At 60.7% G+C, this 24,325-nt stretch overlaps 9 protein-coding genes across 9 annotated transcripts; 3 read left to right on the plus strand and 6 right to left on the minus strand.

The window, feature by feature from the left end:
- Positions 1 to 1,142: 1,142 nt before the first annotated feature.
- Positions 1,143 to 1,882, plus strand: HRG_10412 (aldolase/RraA domain-containing protein; the record flags this gene model as incomplete). Its single annotated transcript, XM_044868883.1, has 2 exons — positions 1,143 to 1,556; positions 1,610 to 1,882. The coding sequence occupies 2 exons, from the start codon at positions 1,143 to 1,145 to the stop codon at positions 1,880 to 1,882; spliced, it is 687 nt and encodes a 228-aa protein (XP_044716238.1).
- A 473-nt stretch (positions 1,883 to 2,355) lies between these two features.
- Positions 2,356 to 4,803, minus strand: HRG_10413 (diaphanous GTPase-binding domain-containing protein; the record flags this gene model as incomplete). The annotated part of the gene is made up of 2 exons (XM_044868884.1): positions 2,356 to 3,307; positions 3,368 to 4,803. 2 exons carry the CDS (start codon positions 4,801 to 4,803, stop codon positions 2,356 to 2,358), a joined length of 2,388 nt encoding a protein of 795 aa, XP_044716239.1.
- A 1,284-nt stretch (positions 4,804 to 6,087) lies between these two features.
- HRG_10414 (dioxygenase domain-containing protein) lies at positions 6,088 to 7,350 on the minus strand (the record flags this gene model as incomplete). Its single annotated transcript, XM_044868885.1, has 3 exons — positions 6,088 to 6,309; positions 6,471 to 6,909; positions 7,097 to 7,350. The coding sequence occupies 3 exons, from the start codon at positions 7,348 to 7,350 to the stop codon at positions 6,088 to 6,090; spliced, it is 915 nt and encodes a 304-aa protein (XP_044716240.1).
- Positions 7,351 to 8,415: 1,065 nt separating this feature from the next.
- Positions 8,416 to 9,649, plus strand: HRG_10415 (lactonase, 7-bladed beta-propeller domain-containing protein; the record flags this gene model as incomplete). The annotated part of the gene is made up of 3 exons (XM_044868886.1): positions 8,416 to 8,562; positions 8,648 to 8,756; positions 8,808 to 9,649. The coding sequence occupies 3 exons, from the start codon at positions 8,416 to 8,418 to the stop codon at positions 9,647 to 9,649; spliced, it is 1,098 nt and encodes a 365-aa protein (XP_044716241.1).
- Positions 9,650 to 9,970: 321 nt separating this feature from the next.
- On the minus strand, positions 9,971 to 11,828 carry HRG_10416 (uncharacterized protein; the record flags this gene model as incomplete). Its single annotated transcript, XM_044868887.1, has 4 exons — positions 9,971 to 10,607; positions 10,667 to 11,336; positions 11,398 to 11,624; positions 11,686 to 11,828. The coding sequence occupies 4 exons, from the start codon at positions 11,826 to 11,828 to the stop codon at positions 9,971 to 9,973; spliced, it is 1,677 nt and encodes a 558-aa protein (XP_044716242.1).
- A 1,074-nt stretch (positions 11,829 to 12,902) lies between these two features.
- On the minus strand, positions 12,903 to 14,600 carry HRG_10417 (d-isomer specific 2-hydroxyacid dehydrogenase, NAD binding domain-containing protein; the record flags this gene model as incomplete). The annotated part of the gene is made up of 2 exons (XM_044868888.1): positions 12,903 to 14,060; positions 14,106 to 14,600. The coding sequence occupies 2 exons, from the start codon at positions 14,598 to 14,600 to the stop codon at positions 12,903 to 12,905; spliced, it is 1,653 nt and encodes a 550-aa protein (XP_044716243.1).
- Positions 14,601 to 15,837: 1,237 nt separating this feature from the next.
- On the minus strand, positions 15,838 to 17,051 carry HRG_10418 (glyoxalase/Bleomycin resistance protein/Dioxygenase superfamily domain-containing protein; the record flags this gene model as incomplete). Its single annotated transcript, XM_044868889.1, has 5 exons — positions 15,838 to 16,013; positions 16,077 to 16,350; positions 16,417 to 16,853; positions 16,921 to 16,949; positions 17,005 to 17,051. 5 exons carry the CDS (start codon positions 17,049 to 17,051, stop codon positions 15,838 to 15,840), a joined length of 963 nt encoding a protein of 320 aa, XP_044716244.1.
- Positions 17,052 to 17,824: 773 nt separating this feature from the next.
- HRG_10419 (uncharacterized protein) lies at positions 17,825 to 19,879 on the plus strand (the record flags this gene model as incomplete). Its single annotated transcript, XM_044868890.1, has 4 exons — positions 17,825 to 18,931; positions 18,989 to 19,147; positions 19,190 to 19,444; positions 19,505 to 19,879. The coding sequence occupies 4 exons, from the start codon at positions 17,825 to 17,827 to the stop codon at positions 19,877 to 19,879; spliced, it is 1,896 nt and encodes a 631-aa protein (XP_044716245.1).
- Positions 19,880 to 20,350: 471 nt separating this feature from the next.
- HRG_10420 (uncharacterized protein) lies at positions 20,351 to 21,130 on the minus strand (the record flags this gene model as incomplete). The annotated part of the gene is made up of 1 exon (XM_044868891.1): positions 20,351 to 21,130. One exon carries the CDS (start codon positions 21,128 to 21,130, stop codon positions 20,351 to 20,353), a length of 780 nt encoding a protein of 259 aa, XP_044716246.1.
- Between the last annotated feature and the right edge of the window lie 3,195 nt (positions 21,131 to 24,325).

A 24,325-nucleotide genomic window follows, 5' to 3' on the forward strand; every position in this document is an offset into this window, starting at 1 on the left:
GTTGTATGTAGGCGTGTATGTTACCTGGTACCGTGGTAGTATTCTTTGAGGGAAAAAGGAGCCCCTGTTTTCGGATACCATACCATGAGGCATGAGAGGCAAGACAAAGGGCTCTCTGCAACGTGAACTCCGACCTATCCATGTACATTCTCAAGTCAGTCGGGCAGAGCAGTGCAAAACATAACATACACACTGCAACTGCTGTAGAATGGTAGCTTGCACTTTCCTCTGCTGATGCTCTCCCCGAGTTGGGTAGGCAGGTGCGGAGCGCCCAAGCTGGTAGGCAGGCACGACGATGGACACGCCCAAGGAAGTAACTCGTAATAGTTACGGGTACTCTAAACTTGAAAACTCACGTGCCGTCCAAATTTTCTCTTTCCCTCTCACTCCCCTCCACCTCTCCCTCCGCAACGTTCCGGCGGTCCCCAGGATCCGGTTTATGGTTGCCAAGAGCCTGCAAGCCACTGCTTGTTACCTCACTGGCTTCTGGACGCGCTACCTTGGTCCTTCTGTGCATCAGCCTGCGGTGTGGCTCTCATGTCTCAGTTTGTGGCTCTCTCTCGCCTCGCCATCTGATCGGATGGACGGCCTCTTCTTCCAACCACGCCTCTTCATCCGAACCGGCCAGGCTGCATCATGATGACACAGTCTGCGCATAGATCGGTCTCGTCGATAACGGACAGCCTCGTCGCCTGAGCATGCTAGTCTCTTATCTCTCCTCGCAGTGTTGGGTTTGGACTTTAGACCGTCAAACTTCTCCACCAAGCTATCTGCAGTCGAGCCCCGGCATTGATTGGACAGACGCCCCGTGGAGGGTGCCCTTTCTTCCCTTGTCGAAGCCACGGGCGGGCGGCAGCAGAGTGAGTCCGCGGTGAATGCACCAACAGGAATGCCGAGGCTGATTGGCGCGGATCCGAGTTACCGGCAGCTCCCGCTCCCCACATTAAATCCAGAAGCCGGGCCAGCTCTCCGTGCCTCCGCTCGGACCGACATCGACTCCCGCCATTGACCGCGCCTGGTCTGTCATGTTCCAATCTCCAGCTCGTGTCTTGACAGCCTTTGCTGCTCACCGACCACAGCAGCCAATCCGCTCCTCTCACCTTGTTTTGCGCATCCGCCGTCGTCATCTGACGTCACCAGCCATGGCTCCCGTTCCCACGCACCTCGTTGCCCAGCTCCAGGCGTACACGGCCTGCGACATCTCGGATGCGCTGCTCAAGCTCAAGGTGCCTGGCGCCGGCTTCATCGCCGATCTGAACCTCTACAGCCCCCACGCCAGTCAAGACGCGGTTCCGACCATCGCCCTCGTCTCGACCGTGCTCTGGGTCGCCAAGGGCGAGACCCCTGCCGAGCCCACGCCGAACCTCCCCGATGGCCTTCATTGGTCCGACGCCATCGAGCCCGACTCCTTCATCGTGATGAAGCAGCCGCCCGGCCAGACCAATGCCGTCTGCGGCGGCATCATGGCCCTCCGCATCAAAGTCCGCGGCGCAAAGGGCATTGCCGTCGCCGGTCGCGTGAGGGATTTGCCTGAGCTGAGGGGCACAAACCTTCCCGTGAGTCATGCTTGCAACTGGCAATTCACACTTCTGATGCAAGACTTGTCAAGATATTGGCATACGGCACCTCGACAGTCGGCGCTGGTGGCGGCAGCGTTCCCTGGGCATTGCAGGTCCCCTTGGAAATCAAGGGCACGTTTGTCAACCCTGGCGATATTGCCTTCCACGACCCGGCAAGCGGCCTCGTCATCATCCCCCGGGACCAGGTGACCAAGGTTCTCGAGTTGCTACCCAAGCTAACCGCCGCCGACGACAAGGTCAAGACGGACGTCCTCGGCGGCATGTCCGTTCACGAGGCCTTTAAGCTACACCGCGGTGCATAGGGGGTCGATAGGCCTCAGCCCCGGACTTATAGTCCACGTCCCCCCCCGTGAGAAAACACGTGTCAGGCCAGCTCAACCTCACAAGGCTAACGTCTGGCCGCATGCATGGCGCTAATCCCTTGCTGTCCAGGCAGCGCTTGTGCTCCAATGGAGCAGTAGGGACTTCAGGTCGAGGCCGACGGGTGCGCAAGGTGACTTGATACTTCATGAGGTCGTTAATTCATTTCATGCAATCATACAGGCGAATAAACCCACAACTATAGACAATGCCAACCCTACTTGACAGCTCCTGACCCTACCCAACGGACCGGAACCGGGGGCAACTGCTCTGGGGAGACGCAAATAACAAACTGCTGATGAATCCAAGCAGCCTCCACCTCTGCTACCGAATTCTCGTCACTCGAGCCCAGCGTATCCGTGCACCTGGTCAATCCCAATCGCGCATCTTCATCCCCGACAACGTGTTTCTGCCATCACAGCCAGGCGTCGTCGGCCACTCGTGGCCGGCCCGGCTCAAAGTCGAGCTTGGGCATGTCGAGCTTGGGGGCTTCGTCCATCTTGACCTTGGCATCGCCACCGCCGCCGGCCTTGCAGGGCGACTTGCGCGTCTCGGGCGACGGGCCGAACCGGACATCCCTGACATCCCACCCGTCCTCGGCGGCAGCGGCGACCCACGTCCGCAGCGCCGTGTGCACGGAGCCGTAAAACTTCTCCTTGCAGAGGCGTAGGCTGCCCCCGAGACAGCGCTCCCAGCCCGAGATGCGGAACTCGGACCGCAGGGCGTTGCGCTCGTCGGGCGTCGGCGTGCATGCAAGGATGGCGTTCATGACATCGAGGTGAGACGCCAAGTAGTTGGTCGCGTCCCACTCCACGCCGCCGACATAGGGGGCAGCGGGCACCGGCGGCCGCTCGGGCGGGAAATGCCGGAGCATGTAGGCGTAGGGAGCCTGGGACGCCACGTCGTCGGATGTGGCACCGGCTGCGGCCGTCTTGGCATCCTTGTCGGACGGGAGAGCCACGACGTTGAGGTTGTGGAGGAAGATCCAGAAAACCTCCTTAGTCACACTGACGACCTCCTTGCACCAAACGCGGTACGGACGCTGCTGTCTCATCTCGAGGACAAAGGGCAGCGGACGCTCTTCTTCTTTGGGCTCCTGGTCACGGAGATGGGCCAGGACAATCTTTGCCCGGGCCACGCGGTCTGCCGGCGCGGCCGACTCGATGTAGGTGAGCAGCACCGACGTGATGATGTTTCGCGTGGTAAACTCGCTCGGGCCCTTCTTGTCGGGGTCGAAGAGCAGGTGCAGCAGCCTGCGGAAGAGGTCCGCCTGGACCGAGTGGAGGTATTCCATGGCGCGGGCCGTGGTGGAGAGCGCCTTGAGGCACAGCAGATTCTCGTGGAGCAGGGCATCTTCGTGTTCCTCCCTGAGAGCCGTGTGTTAGCACCCGTGTCTCGGGAGAAGAAAAGATTCGGGGGGCAATCACCTCCACTCAACTTCCATGATGCGGTTCAGCAGCCCGACAATCTCCTTCATGCCGCCCTGCTGGATAAAGTCCTCGATCCAGGTGACCGTCTCGTTGCGGAGCAGCAGGCGCAGCTTGTGCAGCTTGCCCACCTCGACGAGCTCGGGCTTCTGCACCTTGCGGAGGTACGCGACATAGTCGCCGGGGCCTTGCTGGAGCTTGATCTTGGACAGCAGGGTGGAGCCGGTCGAGTGGCCCGACGACGAGGGCCGCTCGGGGGCCACGCTGTCAATGGACTTGCTCCTGAGGTGGCGGCCCACGGAGCCCTCCCCCTTGGGCTTCTTGGAGGGCGACCTGGATTCCTTCTTGCCGCGCGAAAAGGTGAAGCTGCGACCTCGGGTCCGCTTGGGCTTATCGTCGTCACAGTCGGAGCCGGCGGGCGTCGTGGAGGCGACGTGTTCGGGGCTGCGGCTGCTCTCGGCCGTGACGGATCGGTCCATCCGAGCCGCCTGCATCTCGGCCCAGTCCTGGCGGATAAACTCCATCTTGATGGTGTCGTTGAGGTTCCGCATCTTGTAGCGCTGGTTCTCGGGTATGTTTCGGCGGTCCAGCAGGTCTTCGAGTTGCTGCTCGATGTCGTGCGGACGGAGGATGTGCTCGGGGTATTCCACCGTCGGGCTCGACGCGGCAGACTTGGACCGGCCGGCGTGGGTAAGGGCGCTGAAGGCATCGAAGACACGGCCCCTCTGCATGCGGCCCATGGGCTTCTCCGTGCTCGAGGCCTTGCGGGAGCCGGCGGCAGCCTTGGGGTCCGAGTATACCCTGGCGGCGTGCAGCGACTTGGGCCTGTCCTTGGCGGGGGGCGGGTTCGCGCTGTCGACCGAGCACCGCTCTCTCTGCCGGCGAGCTTCCGGGTCGCACGTGTACTGGGCAAAGATGGGGGGCGGGGCGGCCGGTGCGCTGACGGGCTCGTCGGGCTGCCTGTTTTCTTTGTCTCTCGACGCCCGGAGCTCGTCGTCGGTGGAGAGCTTGTAGAGGTTCTTGAGCGACTTGGGGCGCGAGAGCAGGCCGACGAGGTTGGTGCCCGACTTTTTCTTCTTCGGCTTCGAGGGCGACGTGGTGGGCGAGTTCCTGTCGGCGACGGGCTTGAGGGAGACGTTGCCCCATGTGTAGGTTGTCGTGGCAGCTTCGCGGCTGTGACGCAGCGATTTCGGAGGCGACCTCGGGGCCGACTCCTGGCGGTTGTGCTGGAGCTCGCCGAGGGCGCCCGGATTGTTCTTAGCAAAGTGGCCGACGGCCATGGCGCCGTCCTGCAGGCTCGGGAGGGGCGACGAGGGCAGAAACCTCCCGCTCGAGGCTCGACGGCGGTGCAGGAAGGAGATCAGGCCCGACGAGGGCTTGTGGTCCTGGTGGAGGGCGGGCGAGTCGGGGGCGTAAACATGGCCGTCTGATGCCATTGCCGGGCGCCGCGTGCCAGCGAGCAACACAGGGCTGGGCTAGACTGGGCTAGGCTGGTGCGACGGGTGCGACGATGATGATGATGCGAAGAATGCATGCAAGAAAAAAAGCCACCACGTCTTTTTCCGGCGAGACAAGGGCTGGAAAAGCAACAGTTGGATCAATGCAGGCGGGGACGATGCCAGGTCATGCCCATGACGCCCATGTGTAGATGGCAGCAGCAGAGAGAGCCGTTGCGGAGAGGGCTATCTGTGGGGATGGATGGATGGATGGGGACGGAGAGGAAGAGGAAAGGGTTTGGCCGTGGAATGGGGGATGAATGTTTATGGAGGAGCTGCGGTTGCCGTGGCGACGAGGGTGCCCCTCTGTGTCCTTTTTTTTCAGGGGGTTAATTAGGGGGCTGATGATGACGCAGCCTCCAGCGCGGGGGGGAGGGGAAGGGGGGAGCAAACGACTCTCGGGCTGGACCAGGATCGTCTGCGTGGAAATAAATCTGGTTGGGTTACGGCATCGTGTATTTCCTTTTCCAGTCCTTCTCCTGTTTCTTTTGGCGGCTCTTTTTCTTTTTTACTGAGACACGGGTGGGTTTTTAATGGGCTTCTTTGTCCGTGTGACGCTGTAGGTACTGTACAGTGACTACAGTTCCGTGAAGCGACTGCGGCAGGGCGCCTGACAGGTGCCGGCTTGGGGGGAGGGGGGTTGTTGCTTTTTCCCTTTCGCGTTATCAAGTGCTTGCGTTGTTTGGCGTTGCAGCCGCGGAAGCAAACGGGCGAGTGCCGGTGCATTAGAGGCCGACGTCAAACACGGAATGCCACTGCAGCTGCAAGATGGGTCAAGCGTCCATGTACGGATACCACGGAGAGAGTTGTGGAGACGGAGACTGGGACGTGCACATGCTGGGCATCTTCATCGTCTTCATCGCCTTCATTTCCGCTCACCTGAATCCACCGCACGGTTGGTCGGTGCAACGTCCCCTCGCTCGCTCTACTCTGCACGAATTCACTCTCGCGTCGAGCTGGAATGAACCAACATGGCGCGCTGTCCTGGCACATGCAACATCCCATGTCTCCGCCAGAGGCACCGCGCAAAGCCCGTGGCGCCGCCTCGCGAGCTGCCCATTGCAAGAGAAGATAGGAGGCGCCCCCCCCCCCTTTCCCAGTCTCATTTCCCTTGCCCCTCCCCTTCTCATCGTATCATACATCCACAGCAGCCGTGTAGCTGCCGTCGTCGAACTTCCCCCTACAAGGCAGCCAGCCCGTCGGCCTGCGCACATGCATGCGAGTCTAGAGCGACGGCCGCGGAGGCGGCGGCTGCCGGCCCTTGTAGTCCTTGGGCGACAGGACGAAGTGGTACTCGAGCTCGAGCTCGGCCTCGGGGTCGCCAGCGAGCGGCCGGAAGTCGACGACGAGGTCCGGCTTGACGGCGAAGACGGTGTCGGTGGCGAGCCAGGGGTCGTCGCGCGGGTAGAGCTGCGTGGTGCAGCCCTTGAAGTCGGGGTGCGTGACCTGTGGCGTTGCGATGAGTGGAATACAATACCAAGGCCTAGGCTATGCCAAGTATATATATATATATATATATATATATATTGAAGGAGAGAGAGAAAGAGAAAGAGAAATAGACAGAAAGAAAGGAAGGAAGGAAGAAAGAAAGAAAGAAAGAGACACACCATCATGTGAATGTGCGCCGGCCGCATCGGATGCCGGTCCATCAGCCGCAGCAGCTCATAGCTCGGCCCGTCGGTCGGCAGCGAATACGCCGTCGGCCGGTAGCAGTACAGGCGGTAGCGGCCGTCGGCGTCGGTGCGGAACTTGCCGCGCAGGTTGTTGGGCGTCTGGCGCTCCGGGTCCTGGAAGTCGTACTTGCCGTTGACGCTGGCCTGCCAGATGTCGACGACGGCGCCGGCCACGGGCTTGCCGGCCACGGCGTCGGTCACGGTCCCGTGCATCCGGCACACCCGGGCCCCCGGCGCCGGGTCCTGCACGATGCTGCTGCCGTTGGGCCGCCACGGCGCGTGCGGGGACCAGAAGGGGCCGAGGATCGACGACGACGTCGGGTCCACGTCGCCCTCGGCGGCGATGATGGTGTTGGCCATGTCGTCGACCAGCCTGGCATGCCCGCATGTGAGCTTTTTTCTTTTTGGGAGGGGGGAAGGGAGGAGAGTTGAGGGAAAGTAGAGAGAGGGTAATATCAGACACACACACGGAGAGAGAGAGAGGGAGAAGAGAGAGAGAGAGAGAGAGAGAGAGAGAGAGAGAAAAGAGAGCCAGAGAGAGAGAAGAGAGAGAAACTCACGACTCGAGCCCCAGCACATCCGAGATGCGATGGGCCTCGTTACGCACCGGCGACCAGATGCGCCCAATCGAGTTGACAAACTCGACGCCCGCCATCCACTCGTCGTGCGTCAGCTGCACCTCGCGCGCAAACGCGTGCAGGTGCCGCACCAGGCCCGTCATGACGTGCCGGGTGCGCGGCGCCACCCCCGGGCCCATGGTGTCGACGACGAGCTGCGCGAGGTCGTTGTCGGCCATGGCGGGAAGAGCCTCCATGTCTTGCTTGCGTCTCTCCTGTTTCTGGTTCTGGACCTTGCTTTACGTGAAGCCGCTTTTCTTCACCTGCTCTAGGCGGGCTCGTACGCAGGAGAGATGGGGCCGGGAGAAGCAGTGGATCGGTGGTGGTGGTGCTCTTTATACTCAGCCGTCGAGAGAGGCAGTGGATCGGTGGTGGTGATGCTCTTTATTCACTTAGCCGTCGAGAGAGGCAGTGAATCGGCGGCGTTGGTGCTCTTTATACACAGCCGTCGAGACAAGTAGTGAATCGGTGGACGTGGTGGTGGTGGTGGTGGTCGTCGTCTTCTTTATACACAGCCGTCGACATACGTGCTCACGCCCACCGGCCTCGGCAACGGGCTTGGTAGCCATGCAGATACGAATAGGCACCGGCCCATCCCGTGCACGGCTTCATGGACCTGACTTGTGCTGTATCACGCCTTGCCGAGCTCACAAGCCGCAAAGGAGGGGAGGGGGGGGGAGGGAGGCCAGACAGACGCCCACCCCCGAGCCAGTATCTCGTCACAGCGCCCTCGGCCGCGACGCCAGCCTGCGCAATATTAATAACCGGCATGCATACACACACACATGCTGGACCATGTGTTCGATGAAAACCAGCATGTCCACGCCTTGGGCATGGCACGTCGTCGTCGCCCGCCGCTCGAGGAAACACTCCCCCTCCACTCACCCCTGCTGCCGGCCATCTGGCTTCCGATAGGGCGGGCGGGGTGTGGTGGAGCCACGCTTCCCGCCCCGGGTTGCAGCACCGTTGGCCTGGGGTAAATGGCCAAAGCCGGGCTGCCGACCCGCCAAGCCCGGCTGCGGCCCCGCCTCGGCCGCGGCCTCCGTCTTAGTTTCCAGTGCCCCTGTCGAAACACGCCGGCATTCGGCATTTCTTGCACCTGATGGGCAACAAACCTGCATGACTCCATGATCCAACCGCAGACATCCTCTTCAGGCGGCCCTACATAGCCGGCCGGATGCCTCGGGCCTCACCCTCTACTCCTCCTCCTCCTCCCCCCCCCTTCCTCCCTCCATCTTCCATCCCGCCCCCATGCTGCCACCATGCCCGTCCACCACCTCATGGTCGGCACCTGGACGCCGCCCGGCGCCATCTTCGCCTTCGCCTTTGACGATGCCGCCTTGACGCTGCGCCTGGTCAGCCGCACCGCCATCCCTGTCGACGAGCCCATCTCGTGGATGACGTTCAGTGTGAGTCTGCTTGCGCTTGGACTGCGCCGTGGGCCATGTATCGCTCGCTCATGCTCTCCTCGACATCCGTGTCCGTCCTGTGCAGCACGACAAGAAAGCCATCTACGGCGCCGCCGCCAAGGCCTGGTCCAGCTACGCCGTCGAGTCGCCCACCTCCATCGTGCACCAGGCTTCCTTTCCCATGCCCCATGACCGTACGCCTCCTCGCTCTCTCATAAAAAGCCTCTCTCACAGACACATGCTAGCCCAAGCTCTCTCCCCTGGCGCCGACACCCGCGCCATCTTCCTCCTCGCTGCCGACACCCCCCCCTACGCCGTCTACTGCAACCCCTTTTACTCCCACGCCGGCGCCGGCTCCGTCTTCTCCGTCCGTGAGCCCTCGGGCGCCCTCGCCGCCTGCGTCCAGAACTTTGCCTACCAGCCCGGCTCGGGCGTCCACGGCACCGTCTTCCACCCGGACGGCCGCCATCTGTACTCGGCCGACCTCTCCGCCAACAAGATCTGGGTCCACCGCCGTCGAGCCGAGCCCTCTCCAGAGCTCGACCTCGTCGGCGCCGTCGACGCTCCCCATCCGCGCGACCATCCGCGCTGGGTCGTCGTCCATCCCGCGGGAACCGCCCTCTACGTCCTCATGGAAGCCGGCAACCGCGTCTGCGAGTACGCCATCGCCTCATCGTCGCCTCTCCCCGTCTTCACCGGCCGCCACTTCTCCCTCGTGCCCCCCGACGAGGCCCACCATGCCTTCGCCCGCTACCGCGGCGACGTTTGCGCCCTCTCGCACTCGGCCTCGCACCTCTTTGCCTCCACCCGCGCCTCCGACCCTGACCGCCCCGGCTACCTCGCCGCCTTTGAGCTGAGCCCCGAGGGCCGCCTGGAGCGTCGCCTCCTCCTCCAGCCCACCACCACCAGCGGCGGCCACAGCAACGCCGTCTCACCTAGCGACTGGACCGACGAGTGGCTCGCTGTTGTCGAGGATCAGTGCGGCTTTCTCGACATCCACCGCTGGCACAACCACACCCTTGAGCGTGTCGCCCGTGTCCAAGTGTCCGAGCCTGGTTTCGGCATGAACGCCATCTGGTACAATTGACCGCGTCCACCTTGGAAGGCCCCGTCTCGACTTTACTTTGCCATGCACTCTGCAGTCACATGGAAAAAACCCTTGTTGCAGTAGAGATTGCCTCTCTGGCCATCATCATCGGGCGACCACACCGTCGACACCGCCTGTTGTTTGGTTAAATGCATTAGCAACTATGTATCAACAGCCATCTCTGCGAGTTTGCTCGACAGAACATAAAACTCTTCCGCTTGGTGACAGTCGCCCTCTGCAGCTCTCCCTTGTTCACCGACGACTCTGTGCGAGAATGCAATGTGCGTGCGTGCGCTCAAAGCCACCTCCCGTTCCCCTCACTCAATGTTCGTCCTCGTCATCGCAAGCCGCCGCCATCTTTTTTGCCGCGTCTGAGCCATACCTAACCTCCAATCGACCTCCATTCGCCATCGGGTCCCGGATCAGGAGCGGCGTCTCCTCCGTAGTGTCGGCCGATTTCACCGCCGTAGGCACCTCGGCCAGCTTCCCGTTCCCGCTGGTGCCGACCAAAGTCGTAACGCCCAGACCCTGCTTGATCTTGAAGACATTGGTTCGGGTGTTGCGCGGCTTCGCCGCCCGGTTGGCCGGTCCGAGTCGGAGCTGCTGCCTCATCTCGTCCAAAGACGCCTTGACGGGGACGGTGCCGCTCTCGGGCTTCCCGTCTGGACCCGCCGAGCTGCGGCGCTTCATGAAGATGGCTGTCTTGGGATGATGCTCCTCGGCGACGCCCGTATCGCTCTGCGCCCCGAGGGAGCCGACAGTAACGGCCCGTCCATCCGGGTGCTCGGCAATGTCCACCAGGAGCGATCCGTCTCCGCTGGGCTTCTTGGCCGCGAGTGCGGCGGCCGTGGCAGCTGTGGCGGCCTCGTTGTGAAGCCGTTTCGCTCGGGGGGCTGGTGTGAGGCGTCTGATGGCCTTGTGCACGTCCACGTATACATCCGATTCATCCACAATTTCTCTGCCGCAGAGTCAGCACAGCTCCGCCGGCGCAGCCCGTGAGTGCAGGAAAAGACTTACTCTCCAATGAGCTCTTCAATCACATCTTCCAGGGTCACCACTCCCATCGCGCCGTGGTCCGAGCCCGGAAACTCGGACACGAGCACCAAGTGGGACTTGCCCTCCTGAAAGAAGTTGATGATGTCAAGGCAGCTGGTTTCCGGTCGGGTCTCGACAATGGCTCCAAGCTGCACGTCGTGTACCGGAATTCTGTCTTCGGGGTCGTATGTGATGAGCGTCTTGACCAGAAGCATGCCGACAAAGTCCTTCGGGCTGCCGGCGCGGTAGATGGGTATTCTCGAATAACCAGAAGACAGAATCTTGTCCATGGTCTTCTCGTCCAAGATGTGATCTTCGGCAAGGGTGAAGACGTCATCCATCGGCGTCATCACTTCGGACACGGGCTTGTCCTTGAGATCCAGGACCGCCGTAATGATGGTGACCTCATCTTGATTAAGTCGTTCCGATAAATCTCCCAGCGACTTATGGAGGGTCACGAGGGTCTTGAGCCCACTCTTTTTGTACACGGTGCCGTGGTCTTCGCCGAGGATCCAGTCGAGGAGCTTCGCCGTCGGCCAGGCCACGGGGCCCAGGAGGTACATGAGGACGAGGACGGGCTTGGACATGTAGCCGCCGATGGGCAAGCCGTATCGGACACATATGGACTGTGGGACGATTTCACCAAAGATGACTGCGACATGTCAGCGCCAAAGAGTCGACAGGCAAGATTTGCCACGAGGGAAGGGTCTCACCGATGAGGATGGTACTGCCGACGACAGCAGCAACGCCTCCACCTAGGGTGCGGTCGAGGACGACGGGCAATGACTCGTTGACAATGACGTTGGCTAGGAGGAGCGTGACGAGCAACCAGTGCTTCCCCTTCTTGAGCAAGTTGAGAACCCGCCCGGCATTCTTGTGCTGTGGCTCCGTGGGATCATTCGAGACCACCTGAAGGTAGATGCTGTCTTGCCCCATGAACCTGATGTTACCTGTCAGCACGCATTTGAAGCCAAGCGTCCCCCAGCCTGTGGTCAACGTACGCGATGGTCAGGCCGGCAAATGCTCCTCCCAGCAGCACGAGAACGATGGAGGCGACAGCGAGGACCCAAGTTGGAGAGCCCTCCTCATCGCCACCGCTCTCGCGAGCCGCCAACGGCGCCGCAGCCACGGCCGAGATGCTCATGCCGAGTAGACGTCCGACACCAAGCACGGCTGGCCGCACGCTGGTAAACCTTGATGACGCACCATTTCTCCTCATTTCGACTTTTTTCTTCTTCGATGGTATCTCTTTGTGAGCGTCCCCCCCCTGGTATTTCTTTGCCCTCCTTCACCTTGGTCCACTCGCGTTAGGGCGGAATACTTCCCCCAATAGCGCGTAATTGTCCGTCGAAAAGATGGGATAAGACGCGTTGGGGGAACTCGGGCAGTTGGGCAAGGACAGAGTTTCTGGCAATTGGCGTAGAAAGCAACGCTGAATGACCTTCAAAGCCTCCACCAGTCACCGGCTCCAACAGTCGTGCAAGTGCAGATCGAGATTCGATGGCGTCGGAAGCCTCTGGTGCGCAACCGGGTGCGACCTGCGGGCGAAGTGGGAGGGAAGAGGTTGAAGCAACAAATCAGGTCGCCTCGCGGAATTGAATCAGCAGGTCAGTATAAGGGGTACCGAGTACGGAGCGAGGTACGAATTATGGGGACACGCATATGCAGATCGCAGCCACAGCGGGGTAGAGGTACAAGAGTCCCTCGGGGAATAGCGTGGCGAGCGTGAGATGGGCCGTGTACCTGTACGCTTACGGAGCACACAGTAGATAAGGGTTCGTGTACTGAGCGCCACGGGCATTTGCAACAGGCGGTTAACGGTGGGTCAAGCCACAGCTGCAAGCGGTCATGACGACAGCTGACGTAGACCACAGGGTCTCCTGATTGGCCGAGTCCCATCGTCCCAGGTTCCCGAACATGTGCACCAAGGCGGGCAAGACACAAACAGCATGCCGCGACCATGTACGCAAAAATCACCATCAAGGCGTCTATTGGCGTCACGGCTGGCCATGTAAGCTTTCTACCTACAAAGAGCCGTCTCCCAGTGGGCCAATGGTGAGCACGGCCATGCACACGGTGTGGGCTGTTGTGGATCGCAGCCGGGCAACAAGGGACAGTGGACAAGGGACAGTGGACAAGGGACAGTGGACACGGGTGAGCATGCGCCTGTGGCGTCAAATTTCCATTTCTCCGCGAACCAAGGCGTCTCCGTACCCGCTCAGAGTCTCACCAGACTGACATTGAGCACGCCGTCCGCCTTCCTCAGCTCGTCCAGCAAGTCATCGTCCACCTCGCCGTCGACGCCCAGAATCATCAGCGCCTCGTTTTCCATCTGCGGCTTGGTCGACTCGACTCCCAGGCTCGCCACCTGCATGAACCGGATATTGATGCCGTGCGACCCCAGCGCCATGCCAACCCCTCCAATCTTGCCCGGCTCGTCGTAGTTGTGCAGGATGATGAGCGTGCCCTGGGGGATGAAGGCGGCGTTGAAGCGATCGAGCCTCGAGATATAGAAGTGCTTGTCCGACGTATAGCCCTCTATCAACTGCTCGCCGCTCGATTCGTCGCCCTCGGCCACGGACCTGAGAGTCACCCGGTTCGAATACGTCGAATCATGCGCCTGCCGTGCGTACGTCTCGTTGATGACGATGCCCTTTTCCCGCGCGATGAGCGCCGCGTTGACAATGTTGATGTTGGAGTCGCTGATGGAAGCCACCAGCCCCTTGACCAGAGCGGCGTAAAGCGGCTTGGTGTTGGGCATGCAGCTGAGGTCGCCGTGGTAGATCAGCTCGAACCTGCGGCCGCCAACCGTGCCCCTCTTGCTTTTCACAAAGTGCTGCGTGTACAGGCGGCCCATCTTCTCGACCAGCTGGACAGACGGCTGCAGTTTACGATACTCCTCGGGCAAAATGATGGGAGCGTTGACGGCGCTCGTGGGCGGTCCTCCTCGGAGAATCTCGAGCACCTGCGTGCACACGTCCATGGACACATTCTCTTGCGCCTCCACCGTCGACGCTCCCAGATGCGGCGTCGACACGACCCTGAGATGCCTGGCAAGCCGCTCCGTCGCCGAGTCGGCTGTTGGCGGCTCCGACGTGAAGACATCCAGCCCGGCCCCGGCGATCCAGCCCTCGTCGAGGGCCTTGAGCAGAGCTGCTTCGTTGTACACGCCGCCCCGCGCAACATTGAGGACGCGGGCCGTCTTCTTCATGGTGCGCAACTCGGACTCGCCAATCAGATCCATGGTCGTGGCCATGAGGGGCGTGTGAATCGTGAGGAAGTCGACATCGACAAGTAGGTCCCTGAGCTCAGGCACCAGCTCGACGCCAGCCTGCTGAGCCATGTCTGCATTGGCATAGGGATCGACGGCCTTGACCTGCATACCCAATCCCTTTGCCATTCGGGCCACGTTGAGGCCGACCTTGCCCAGGCCTACAATGCCAAGAGTCTTTCGTCCCACCTCGACGCCGACGAGCTTGCTGCGTTCCCACCTGCCGTCTTTGACGGAGGCGTCTGCGCGACCGACATTGCGGGCCGTGGCGAGGAGGAGGGCTATCGTGTGCTCGGCGGCGCTGAGGATGTTGCCCGAGGGCGAGTTGACGACGATGATGCCCTGGCCGGTGGCGGCGGGCACGTCAATGTTGTCGACGCCGACGCCGGCACGGGCAACGACCTTGAGCTTCCTGCCGGCCTTTAGCACGTCGGCCGTGACGGTGGTCTCGGATCGGACAATGAGGCCGTGGTAGCCCGGAATGATGGTCTTGAGCTCGTCGGGCGTGAGGCCCGGCTTGAGATGGACGTCGAAGTGGGGGGTCAGCAGGGCGAGGCCGTCCTGCGAGACCTTTTCGGGGACGAGGATGCGACAGCGGGCGGAAGCCGCGCCGGCAGAGATGGGGCTAACGGCCGACGGAGTCATTGTGTGGGCGTGCAAGGTAACTGGCCCCTGTGCACTCGACAAGAAGATGCAGCGAGGCGGGATTGGGCGGGCTTCCAAGTCGTTGGGGGCAGAAAAGGTCGAGGAAAGTGGGTGAGGTGAGGCGAGGCGAGGCAAGACGAGGTATGTCGACCAAGGGCGCCAGCGGGGCTTTATGTAGCTGCTGGAGGGAAGACATGACGTCTCGGCGAGTGACAAAATGAGGGCGAGGTGGTGGCACGCAGCCAAAGCTAAGCTGGGCTCAGCTCTGAAAAGGGCTCTGTGCAGGCGCAGAGCCAAGGTGACACACGCTATGAATGTTGGACAGCGTCCGCACCAGCGATCTGTCTGCGCACACGCAGCGAGCAAGGGCTGGCTTCAGTCCATCACCTTGAGAGACCGACGGAGGCTTCCCGTGGTCTCAGCTCGGCGGGGGCCCAGCTAGCGATGCCGGGCGACCTGGACTCCCCACGGTTGCATGCAGATCCTCAACTCTGCTTTCTCCCCTATCCTGGAGCCCTGCATCGCACAGGAGCAGCGTTGGGTGGCATCCGCCAATCAGACGCAGACGCTCTTGTGGATGTCGAGTCCCGAGAGACATGATGGAGGGTGGCCGTGGGGGACAGGTGGGGGGTGTTGTCATCCATGCAGCACTGCTTGCACGACGTTGCTGGAGAAAGTGACAACGGATAGGGGTCACGATTCCAGATAGGGCTTCCACCCTGCAGGCGTTACCCCGCGATGCTAGAACGGAGCCATCTTGTCTCGAGGCAAAGCAAAGAGTCATCGCGATAAGTGACTTGGCCTTGGTTCGTCCATCGCACGGCCTCAGCCCAGCCATCGGCAAACCCGATACCTTTGTTCTCACCGAGCACAGAGTGCGCGCGAGACTCTCTGCCCGTTGGGGAATGCACTGCTGCCCAGGGCGTGCCTGTCCAGACGATGCACCTTGATGAATGCGCGCACAACGGCTGCGCTGGTGCCCAGTCGTGGCTTTCCTGCCATCTTGCACTGCATGACAAGCGCATGGAGGGGCGGCACCTCGGATGACGGGCTGACAGCGCCGTGCAAAAGGGGTCAAATTCCTTCTTTGTTGGTTGCAATGCGTACAGTAAGTGAGAATCTTTTAATAACCACCAGGGTTCCAAACAACAAGCCTTCATAAATGCTTTTCAATTTTTCATCTGAACCATTTCGTAATTCTTCACATCCTTGAGGCAAAAACTGTCCCGTCCCCCTTTCACACCTTGTGCTCGTTGCTATACCTCGGGTTCTGCACAATCTCGACCCAGTAGCCATCCGGGTCCAACAAGAACGCAACGTTGCGCATCCGACCGTCGGTCAACCTCTTCTTCCAGCTGCATTTGAGGTCCTCGAATCGCTGACAGGCGCCATCGAGATTATCCACCGAGACACCTGGGGCCACGAGCAATCAGCGCACTGCGTCTTCTCGGCTTCCGGAACCCTCGGGCAACTTACAAATATGGCCGAAGCCCTGGGGCTCCTCGTTTCCGCTGTGATACTTGAAACCGGCGTCTTTCTCGGTGCCGTAGTTCCAGGTCAGCTCCAGCAGCCCCTCGCGGTCGCTCGTCTTGCCGTCCTCGGGCGTTCCCTGCTTTCCCGGATAGCCGAGGAAGTACAGGTTGAATCCGGCATTCTGTGCTTCGTGCGTCCTCATGCGAGACATGCCGAGGACGTCTTGGTAGAACTTGAGAGACTTTTCAGCATCCTTGACACGAATCATGGTGTGGTTCTACACGTCTGTTAGCCAACCCCGACGCCTCTGCAGCAACAGTAGTGGGTGGCTGGCAGGGCCTACCATGCGATATGTTGAGACGTCTGTCTCCTTGATGTTGGCCGTCTCCTCGAGAGGCTTCTGGCCGATAATCTCGACCCAGTACCCATCGGGATCCAACGCAAAGGCAATGTGGTTCATTCGCCCGTCTGATAACTTCTTCTGGAACCGGTAACCGGCATCCTCGATCCGCTGACAGGCGGCCTGGATGTTGTCCACGCTAATGCAGGTGTGGCCAAAGCCACGGTGCGGCTCGGCGTTGCCGTTGTTGATCTTGAAGGACGCGTCGTTCTCGGTGCCGTAGTTGTGGGTCAGTTCGATCAAGCCTTCACGGTCTATGGCGTCGTTGCCGTGCGAGAGCGCCTTGGGACTGTCGTAGCCGAGAAAGTACAGATCAAACTTGTTGTCGGGGAACTCAAGCTTCTTGAGCACCTTCATGCCCAGGAACTCGTAAAACTTGACTGCAAGGCGACAAGGGAAGAAGAGGTCAGCGTCGGATGCCATGAGTGGCTTCAACCTTGAGCCTACCAGACTCCTTTGGGTCCTTGACCCGAATCCTGAGTCCAGGTCAGCCGGGGCAAAGGGCCGGAGTGAGGTTGCGAAGAGGCTTACATGGAGTGGTTGAACTTGTAAGTGCGCGGGTCTGTTGCGTTGGCCATGGCAAAAGTCTTGAGTGTCTGTTTAGTTGTAGGAGTAGGATGATAAAGAAACCTGGCTCCGGTGGCAAAGTCCGAGGCGATGCCCCGCCTGATAAGAGAGGCAGTCGCGGCTACGTTCGGGTAAAAATGTGACGTCAAAGAACAAGACGTGAGCTTAGCAAATCCTCGACTAAACGGCCTCTCCCTCTCTAGGGTAAGTAGCGAGAGTGGGGAGCGAGTCGCCCGCACACGAAGCATCATCGCCCACTCTTGAATTGCCTGGGACTAAGAGACGACCTGGAACACAAGCAATGCCAGCAGTGGAGCACAAAAAGGTCTATCGGTATTATTACATAGGTCCGTGGAAGATGACCGAGCCCCCCAAATGCTAGCCGTAGGTAGCCTCCCCTAGTAGCTAGCGCCCTGTGGGAGAATGGAAAAGCGGTGCTTTGCGCCCTGTGGGGCCATTGTGTCAAGTCGAATCGCGGTTATGTAATTTATCGACGGAGCCGGGCCCCGCAATAATGATCGCAATCACCCCGTCCTGCCTCGCACTGGCGTCGACAAGGTCCGCGCCAGACGAGACACGACGTCCTTGCGCTGCGACGCCATCGACACAAGAATGTCCGGTATGTTCGAGCTCCCCGCTGTCGTCATGCCGTCCGGGACCGAGCTCATCGTCATCGAGGAGTAAACCAAGCTTCCGAGACCGACAACTAGCGACCGCCTGACCGCCCGAGCCCACTGGCCCTCGTTTGCACAAGGCCGGCCCCTCGAGATTTGTTGAGGCCGGCATGGAGGGCAAGCGCGGAAGCCTCGTCGACTACCCAGACGACGACTCGGCCGTCACGGACGGTGACCTGGCCAGCAGAGACCAGGCCGAGCAACCAGACGCAGACGCCCATGCCTCTTCCCTCAGACCCCGGGCCAGGTCGCCCATGACCAAGACGCGATCCTTTTCTGACGGCGGCGGAACCCCCTCCAAGCTATCCGCGTCACCGCACGTTGTCGAAGCCTCGCGGAGGACGTCCAAGGACGATAGCAATCTCCACGACGTCCAGCCCCCGGTTACCCCGCGGAGCTCTGACTTCAAAGCCCTGTCCATTCAGGTGCCGACTCGACAGTTCACCCCGCCGCCAGCTGCTTCGAATCCTTACGTCAAACCCCCGCCACTCTCGCCCCAGCTCGACCACTCCCACATCTACGCCTCGCCCACAAACATTCTGCCCCGCCGCTCGCGCGGTCTCGACTTTTCCCGTGCCGCCACGAGCCTGCACCATTCGACTCTTGCCGAGCAGTCGTCTCCCGACTCGTCACCTACAATAGGCGACCGCGCCATGGCCATTCCGGGCCGGCGCAACCATCATGGAGGAACAGAGCAGTCATCGACGTCGCTGTGGTCAATCATGGGGAGCCACGACAAGGTGAATGCGAGCAGCTCGCTCGGCAGCACTCCCGCCGTCGGCTCTGATACCTCGACCTCCTCTGACGATGAAGACATCATGGACGAAGACATGGACGAGGCCTACGTCACGACGCCCATGGCAAAGGCCAGTGCATCCATGTCTCACGCCGCACCCGGCGGCCCCTTTGGCTCACCGGCAATGAGCAGCCTCATGAGCTTCCAGCAAAGACAGCGCCCCCGTAAGCATCCCAAGAAGAAAGTTCGCGGGCCTCTGGGCCTGGGCTTCAACCTTTCTGCCGCTTCCCTCTCCAAGTCCCCACCCAATAGCTCCGCTCGGGCAAGGAGGGAGAGCATAAGCTGGCAGGCGAACCAACTGCACATATCTGGCGTCGAGACGGAAGAGGGAGCCAAGTCTCAGAGCGACGCTGACGGGGGAAGCGGTGACGGACAAAGAAACGTGACGCGGCGCCCAGTCACTCGTCGCGGGAACCTGCTGGTAAGGACGCCGCGCAAACCACCAAGATTGGTGAAGCTGACTCTGACACTCGCGCAGCCCAAAACCAAGACGTTTGCTCGTATTCGAGCCGCCTTGGCCGAAGAAGGCGCCCCGGCAGACACAGAGACACGGCGCGAAGCAGAAGTCGTCAAGCAAGTCCGCGAAAGTGACGTGGGCCCAGAGCCTCGCTTCCCACCTCCGGCCCCCGAACCTCTTGTTCCTGCCAGCGCACTCTCGTCGCCCAATCTGACAAACCAGGAGTCGGCCGACGATATGCCCGAAGACGACATGATGGGGGACCTGGCTTCAGGCCTGTCGAGCAGCTTCAAACAGCATGCAATAAAGAACTCGAGAGGCAAAACCTTCTGGGACACGTTCTCAGAGTCCAGTAGCATGGGCGGCGCTCGGACGACTCCGCCTCCAGCCGCATTCCTCCCCAGAGGCTCGTCCTCGGGGATAAGCGAGGATACTACCATGGACTCTCCGTCGCTTGCCGGCCCCAGTGGCTACTCGGTATGGGTACAGTTTGTGCACTCGTGCGCCAGACGCACACGTTAGTCTGACAGTTCACAGGGCTCTCAAAGAGGCGGCACTCCGGGCCCGACCGCCGCCGAGATTACGCGCCGAATCAATAACAAGCGACGACGCGACGATGACCTCGATCCCATCAGCTTCAAGCGCCGGGCCGTCAGTCCTGGGATGAGCGTCCACAACTCGCCGATCCTGCAGAGTCCGATGCAGCGCGACTCGGGGCCGTGGGGATCTCGACCGGGCAGCACGGGCGGCGACAAGGGCGGCAGCAGTGCGCCGAGCGAGACGGGCAGCATGACCAGCACGCCGGCGAATCCTTCGGTCGGAGCCGGCGGGCGCTTGAATGGCAAAGGGCGGGTGGGATTTCAAGGCATGATTGATACTAACGATGGTATTATGCGGATGAGCATTGAGTGATGGATCGCGGCCAGCAATCGTCTCGGGACCAGACGTCGGGGGCTGTACTGCTGCGTGGCCTCGGAACTGGCGACATGGAGGTGTTGCGGTATGGCGTTTTACAGGCACAAGGGACGATGCTCTAGTCCTTTGATTCTTCTTGAAGCGGCGTCCAGGCGATTTGCATTGCGTCATACTTAGGAGACCATGATAAGATACCATTGCCTAGAGCCTTAACTTGTAACTGGAATATTTTCTTCAACTCATGGGTGCTCGGTGCCACGGCTCAGGAGCAACCAAGCCATCTCAGTGGCAGTCATTTAAACTTGAATGCCTGCTTTCCTGTTGGTATCTACCCGAAACGCCCGCTGGCACAAGCCAGGCCTGAAAATGCCACAACATGAGTACGTATAATGAAATGGACCGTATGTATTGTTCCCCCGCTCCACAAGCCGTGAGGATGACAGGATGGATATTCAAAAACCAGCGTGTTCAGTCCGAGACCATGGAGCCGTCTTCTTCGGGGACCCGGAGCGTCCCTAGCTTGTCGTCTAGCCAGCGCGCAAGCTCGCCCGCGTGTCTCCTCATGGCCACGACGGAGGCGGCGCCGGCGCTGTCGAGGCTGCTCATCGTTTGGCCGCCGGCGCTGGTCATACTTTCGACCTCGCTGGGGCTGCCGCCGGGATCGCCGTTTTCGTGATGGTGGTGGTGGTGGGCGTGCTGCTCTGGCTGATAGTCCTGCGCCGAAGGACCAATGGTGACAAAGAGGAGGCCGCACTTGAGGCGTCGAATGACGATAGTGCCGCCGCTGAGCTGCAACGTGACGGCGGCGGGCTTGACGGGTTTGACAGCGCCCCTGCGCCTCGCCTGCGCGCGGCCGTCGATATCGTCACGCCCGTGCTCGTCAGGACCGAGGTGATGCTGCTCCTCCTCCTCGTCGTCGTCGTCGTCGTCGTCTGCGCTCTCCTCGCTGTCATCATCCGTATCGGCGATGGGGGAGCTGGCGATTGGGTCCGGGGTGCAAGCGCCGGGGAGGGCCGAGGGGACGTCGACCGAGGACGAGGCGTGAATGGCGAGGAGGGAGGCGGCGACGGTGGCGTGGGTGCGCAGCAGGGCGACGGCGTGGGGGCTCACGTGGGCAAGGAGCTTTCCGTGCGAGGTGGTGAGCAGCAGAGTCGGCAGCTGCGGGCTCTGGTTGGCGTGGAGAAAGGCGTTGAGGCGTTTGGTCAGGAGGAGGGGGGGCGTCGGCGGGTTCGGGCTTGGCTGGGACATTGGACGGGACGTGGGAGCAGTTTCCGGCGCCTTTGAAGAGAGAGGAGTCGAGTGAGAGGAAAGAAGAGGCCGAGGAAGTGGCCGCGCCGCCGAGGCCGGCGCCGAGCTGTGCGGAAGAGGTAGCTATGACGACGATGCGCGGGATGAGGCGTTTGTACCCGCGAGGAAACGAGTGCGAGGGCTTATGCGTCTGGCTTGGTCGGACGGGTCGGGCGCTGGCTGGCGAAGCTGGTGATGACGCGCGAGCTAGCCCGGGAGCGTCTTTGCGGTGCTGAAGCTGGCCAAGGATGGAATTTGCAGGAGTCGCTCGGGTGAGCTTCCGGACCTAACAAGGTCAAGAAGGTCTGGGCGACTTAGTAATCGGGCACACTTTGTGGGGTTGTGATGGCTGAAGCTGGGGATGCTGGCAGGCATGCATGCATGCTCGGCGGTTACTCATCTTACTAATCCACCGAAAAGGCGCGGAAAAGGCGTCTTTTCGTGCTGTCTTGAGAACACCCCCCATTTCGACCGAAGCACCGTCAAGTGCACACGACTCTATGCATGCAGATTCGCCCCGGAGCCTCAAAACACCACACAGTGTGCAGGACACAGGACTCCTGGAAGCTCAACGTGGCAGCGGTCAAGGACAATCGCTCTGCCCTGCGATTGTGACGGGCCCCGATCCATTGCCCAAGTCCGAACGGGCGCCCGATGTCGACGGGAATATAGACATCTGGCCAGTCGACAACCTCACATCCCTGCTGCCGGCGAGCCGAGTCTACATCTCGATGCCCGTCGGAGTAGTGCAGAGGGTCTTGCCAGGTACGGCCTTGTCGTGCAGTGGGTTCGGTGTTTGAGACGTCCAGCCATATCCCGAACACGCATTTGAAAGACCACCCGGCAAGGGCATTTTTGCCCAGTCCGGGAGTTTTAAGGCATTATGGCGATCCAAACGCCGCCGGGATATTTTCCACAGCCCCGCCCGATTCTAGCCGGAGAGGACCCTTGAAAGAGCGACCGCTGACGAGTCTACGAGGTCCTCGTTGACCTGACACTGCATTGCATGGCGACGAGACTTGCTCCAGCTTTTACTCGGGATTCAAGTCTTTTCTCTTCTCCCCAGGAAACTGCACAGGCGGTCAAGTGAATCGAAGCGCCACGAAACCATACGAATCCACAAGGTACAGGTCCCAAAGGCGACGGGCCCGCGGAGATGGCTGCTTAAGTCAGGGCACGTGAAGACGGTTGCGCCCGACTCGGAGCAGTAGATGTCAACGCCGTCGTCAATCCCGCCCTAGCCGTCTCGTACGTATATGCGTGGACACGTCGTGTAGGTACTAGAGGGCGTGCCCACAAAGGCCAAACGTCAGCCAGAGGTGATCGTGATCGTCCGGAACGAGGAGGGACAAGAGCCGACGTCGCCATGGCTGAGCCCGTGTATGAAGTACAGAGAGGAAGATTTTTGGATGAGACGAGGCTCTGAAACAATGACGCGCAAAGCCCCTAAGAGTCTGCTCACAGTCTCATTTCCAGCATTAGCTGGGGGAAGTGGCTGGTCAACGTCGTTGGGGAGAGTCGTGGGGAGAGTCGTGGGGATAAGGCGTGGGGATAAGGCGTGGCAAGCACTGTAGGACAGCAGGCAGCAACGAAGAGGAAAGGGCACGCACTCAAAAGCAACCGAATACAATCTTGCATAGACATGTACGAGTCGGTTGGGCAATGCGACGTCGTCAAATGAGTCTGTTAGGGTTGTCCAGACTCGAGGTCAAAGATGTCATGAAAAGTTTCACGACGACGGGTCTCGGCGACTGCAGTAGCACGCAGCCAGTGGGCGAATCAAATCAATGAGGGAGCCCATTAATACAAGAGATTGGCGTTGCGCGTTTCAGTCGTGTCATCCGGTGTCGTTTCGTGGAGGTCGACGGGCGCGAGAGCCAGGGCATGGACAATGAACGCTTGGACCTGTTGGTGATGACGATGGCTGCCCTCCGTCTCCGGCCCTCTGCTGGAATGCAACCGAGAGCCAGGGCGGCGTGGACGAGTTCCATCACCACTGGCTGGCCACTATTATTAATTAACTTACCACTGTAATTAACTGGCGACCGCCACTGAAGGTAGTAGGTAGCACAGTAACTGCTTTCTCTTTCGCCCTAGTGGACCCGGGCGTCTCAAACGGCGCCCTCGACGACCAATCAGGCACGGCGGCCCGTAGCCGAAACGCTGGGCCCCTGCAGACAGGGCACCAATCAGAGGCCCGCCCCCAGACTCGGTGACGCCAATGCCGCATGTACTTTGACCACGCGCGCGCGTGCCCTGCAGATGCAGGTACCTGCACGCCCTCCAGGCGCTAACATGTCGGAACTGCGAGAGGCCTCTGCTGCCAACTGTGCCTACCGTAAATGGAGAGTGCAGGTCATCACAAGGAGGCCATGTGCACGCTGAAGAAGAGCCGCAATTGTAGGCGGGGTACGGAGTACATACCGAAAGTACCTCGCGGCTGCCCGCTCTCGCCCTCGCCCTCCCTCCTTTCCATACTTGCCCATCCCTTGATTGCCCCCTCTTCGCCCGCCCTCCCCCCCACCACCTCTTCTCGTCTTCCGCTGGCTGGACCGCAACCATCTGTTCTCATTCCAGTCAGACAACAGCCTCCTTTTCATCTCTCTTCCTCTACACTCTTTTCCGTTTTCGCTTCCCTTCACAGGTCTTGCCCTGCCACTTCCGAGCGCGTTTCCCCTTCAGCGACGCTTCGGCTTCGTCGATCCAACACGGAGTCGTCTTTCATTGCCGCAGTCTCCCCCTCCCAGGAGGCGATCATACGGGCCCTGGAATTCCTTCCACACACTCTTTCTTTCCTGGCCTGGCCATTTGGAATAGAGACGAGTGCCAAGCGTCACCGTTTCCCCCGATCTGGACATTCTCGTCCATCCGGTGTCGGCGTGCCCTGTCAAGCGAGAAGCGCAAGCGGCCGCCAGCCCGGATGGTTTCTGGCGACATGACAATTGCTCAGTGACACGACGACTTATGCCCTGGTGCACTTTCCGCGACTGAATTCCGGCGAGCCCACAAGTCGGCCGCCTGCAACGGCTGACTCGCGCCCCTCGGCCGCCATATCTCAGCCTTGGTACGACGCCCGTCTTTTCTCTTCACGACACGGCCGCTACAAACATCGACATCGATTTCTAGTCAACATTCGGTCGCGATAGGGGCACAACC

This window comes from Hirsutella rhossiliensis (genome assembly GCF_020360975.1).
Source record: "Hirsutella rhossiliensis strain HR02 chromosome Unknown scaffold00015, whole genome shotgun sequence".
NCBI classification, from domain to species: Eukaryota; Fungi; Ascomycota; class Sordariomycetes; order Hypocreales; family Ophiocordycipitaceae; genus Hirsutella; species Hirsutella rhossiliensis.